Source organism: Cyprinodon variegatus, unplaced genomic scaffold (genome assembly GCF_000732505.1).
Source record: "Cyprinodon variegatus isolate N-32 unplaced genomic scaffold, C_variegatus-1.0 Scaffold640, whole genome shotgun sequence".
In the NCBI taxonomy this organism is placed as follows: Eukaryota; Metazoa; Chordata; class Actinopteri; order Cyprinodontiformes; family Cyprinodontidae; genus Cyprinodon; species Cyprinodon variegatus.
In genome coordinates, this window is record NW_015151093.1 from 454,321 (window position 1) to 456,934 (window position 2,614).

Sequence of the window (2,614 nt, forward strand, 5' to 3'; positions counted from 1 at the left end):
AATCACTAAGGTAACACTGAAACACTCTTACCAGGATCAGGTAATCAAAATCACTAAGGTAACACTGAAACACTCTTACCAGGATCAGGTAATCAGAAACACCATGGTAACGCTGAATCGCTCTTCAGATCTTGCTCGAGAATAATCTCACCTCCAGAGACATAATCGGGCATGACGGCTGATAGCAGGCAGCTTAAATAGAGGCAGGAGCAGGTGGATCAGATGATCCACCTCATCTGATCCAAAGACATGTCATTTCCTGTCAACGTCTCGCTGTCTGTTGGCCTTTCACAATAAAAGCACAGGTGAAACTTAACATCACGGACTAATGCTAAACTTGTCCTTGTAAAAAACTTTGGAATAGCCTTGGGGAGACCTTCATTTTTAAAATGACTTTTCCAGATGCTGATGCCATGAAGACTTCAGAACTGGCAGGAAATAAGATCCAAGCAGATGAAGGAAGGCAGGATAATCCAGAGTGCGAAGCCAAAGCCGGTGTTGAGGACGTGCTCGGGATTCAGAACAAAGGAGAACAGAAGTCTGAAGAGGTTCCAAAGGGAAATCCAGGTCAGTGACAAGAAGCAGCTCCAAGTCCAAACAGGCAGAATCCAAAAGGAGTCCAAAGACAGCTCAGGCAAACAGATCAGATGGGAACAGGCAGGCTAGGTAGTGGAGAGGCAGAACAGGATTAGGTAATCTGAAACACTAAGGTAACACTGAAATGCTCTCTCCAGGATCAGGTAATCAAAAACACCATGGTAATGCTGAATCGCTCTTCACATCTTGCTGGAGAATAATCTCACCTCCAGAGATATAATCTGGCATGATGGCTGATAGCAGGCAGCTTAAATAGAGGCAGGAGCAGGTGGATCAGATGATCCTGTGCTTTGACAAGGTTGCAAGTAACCGGTACGATCCCCACAGCCTGCACTCTGGGTTCCTGAGTAAGACCCTTAACCCCACACTGCTCCCCGGGCACCGCACAATTGCAGCCCACTGCTTCCCAAGGGGATGGGTTACATGCGAGGTAAGTTTCTCCAGTGTGAGATCAATAAAGTGAAATTATTAATATTATTAGATCATTCAAGCCATGTGTGGGAGTACCTCCAGCAACTCTGTGTGGTTCTGATTTCCTGATCCTGACAAGCTTTTGTTATTGGACCGAGTTTTCTGGGTTTCTGACAATATACTTTGTTATTGGTTTTGCAAATGAGGAAATATTAAACCTTTAAGCATATCAGCATCTTTTAGCATATCAGCTCCAAAGGGATAATAATTAGCTGATTTTATTCTATCGTAATGTGAGTCTCATAATTTTACGAGAATAAAGGTCTAATATTATTACTTTTATCTCATCATTTTGCAAGAAAAAACTTGTGACCTTAATACTTTATGTCATTATTTATTTATTTATTTATTTTTTGTCTGGCCCTAACACTTCATCATATTAATCCTGAATAAGGAATAAAAAATACATTTTAACATCTGTTGATATTTAAAAGTTTTATAGACAAAAAATCTACTGCAAATTAGTTTTGTCTTTGACATAACCTTTAGCTAGAGTGGTTTATATCCAGTGATGTGGCTCCAGGGCCAGAGTGGGACTAATTTTCAGCCCTGAAGTACCAAGCCTCAGACAGGGCCACTAAAGATAATATTTGATTAAATACCATGCAACTGTAAACTTACAGAATAAGTTCTGTAAAGGCTTTAACTTAAGTTTTTTTTTCTAAAATACTTCTAATACAGTACACGTAAGTAGAGCTTCACTGTGCGGGTTTATTTAAACACAAGTGCAAATTTCCTACATTATTCTTGATAACATAACCTTTTCAAAAATATCAGAATCAACATTTTGTTCAAATAAGTGTTCACAGATGTCCAAACCTTGGAAGGGAAATAAAATAACAAACTCTTTTACACTTCCTCCAATTTTCCTAGACTCTCCTGAACCTGCATCACTTAAAAATAGTAAATTGAAACATTTTAACATATTCAATATGGAAAACACATGGAAAACACATTTTTACCTTGGTAGGGCTTTCAGTTTTGTTGTGTCTTTGAGTAAGACACTTAACCAGAAGTGCCAACTGATGGGGGTCAGAGGACCTGGTAGCACCAGTGTACAGCAGTCTTCTATAAGTGAGGCCCAGGGCAGCTGTGGCTATAATGTAGCTTGCCACCATCAGTGTGTGAGTGTGTGCATGAATGGGTGAATGATTACATGTGATCGACTTTAGAGAACTTTGGTCAAATCATCTGACTTGATATATAAGTACACACCATTTACGATTTTCTACCATTTTCTATTCAACATTTCAGGGACTAAATATTCAGATTTGTTTCATATATATTAAATTTCACCTGTGGGTTTTGTGCTTTTACTATTGTTTAATGCTTAACAATATAAGCAGTAACTTATATGCTTGGCTGTAGAAAGCATTTAGAACCTATGCTTGTTTTTTTCACACACTGTTAACAGAATCAATTTCTTCCATAATTAAAGGAGCAATCCTATCATCACTGCTGGTTTAGCTTCTGACACTAACATAAAAATAAATAAATATATATATATATATATATATATATATATATATATATATATATATATATA

General features: G+C 37.9%; 1 protein-coding gene across 1 annotated transcript in view; it reads left to right on the plus strand.

The window, feature by feature from the left end:
- The window catches only part of LOC107096655 (interferon-induced very large GTPase 1-like), a 28,626-nt gene that overhangs the window by 12,257 nt on the left and 13,755 nt on the right, over nucleotides 1-2,614 (plus strand). Inside the window, exon 4 of the mRNA XM_015393412.1 lies at nucleotides 403-567. Within this exon, the coding sequence (XP_015248898.1) occupies nucleotides 403-567 (165 nt within the window). The remainder of the gene's footprint in view (nucleotides 1-402; nucleotides 568-2,614) is intronic.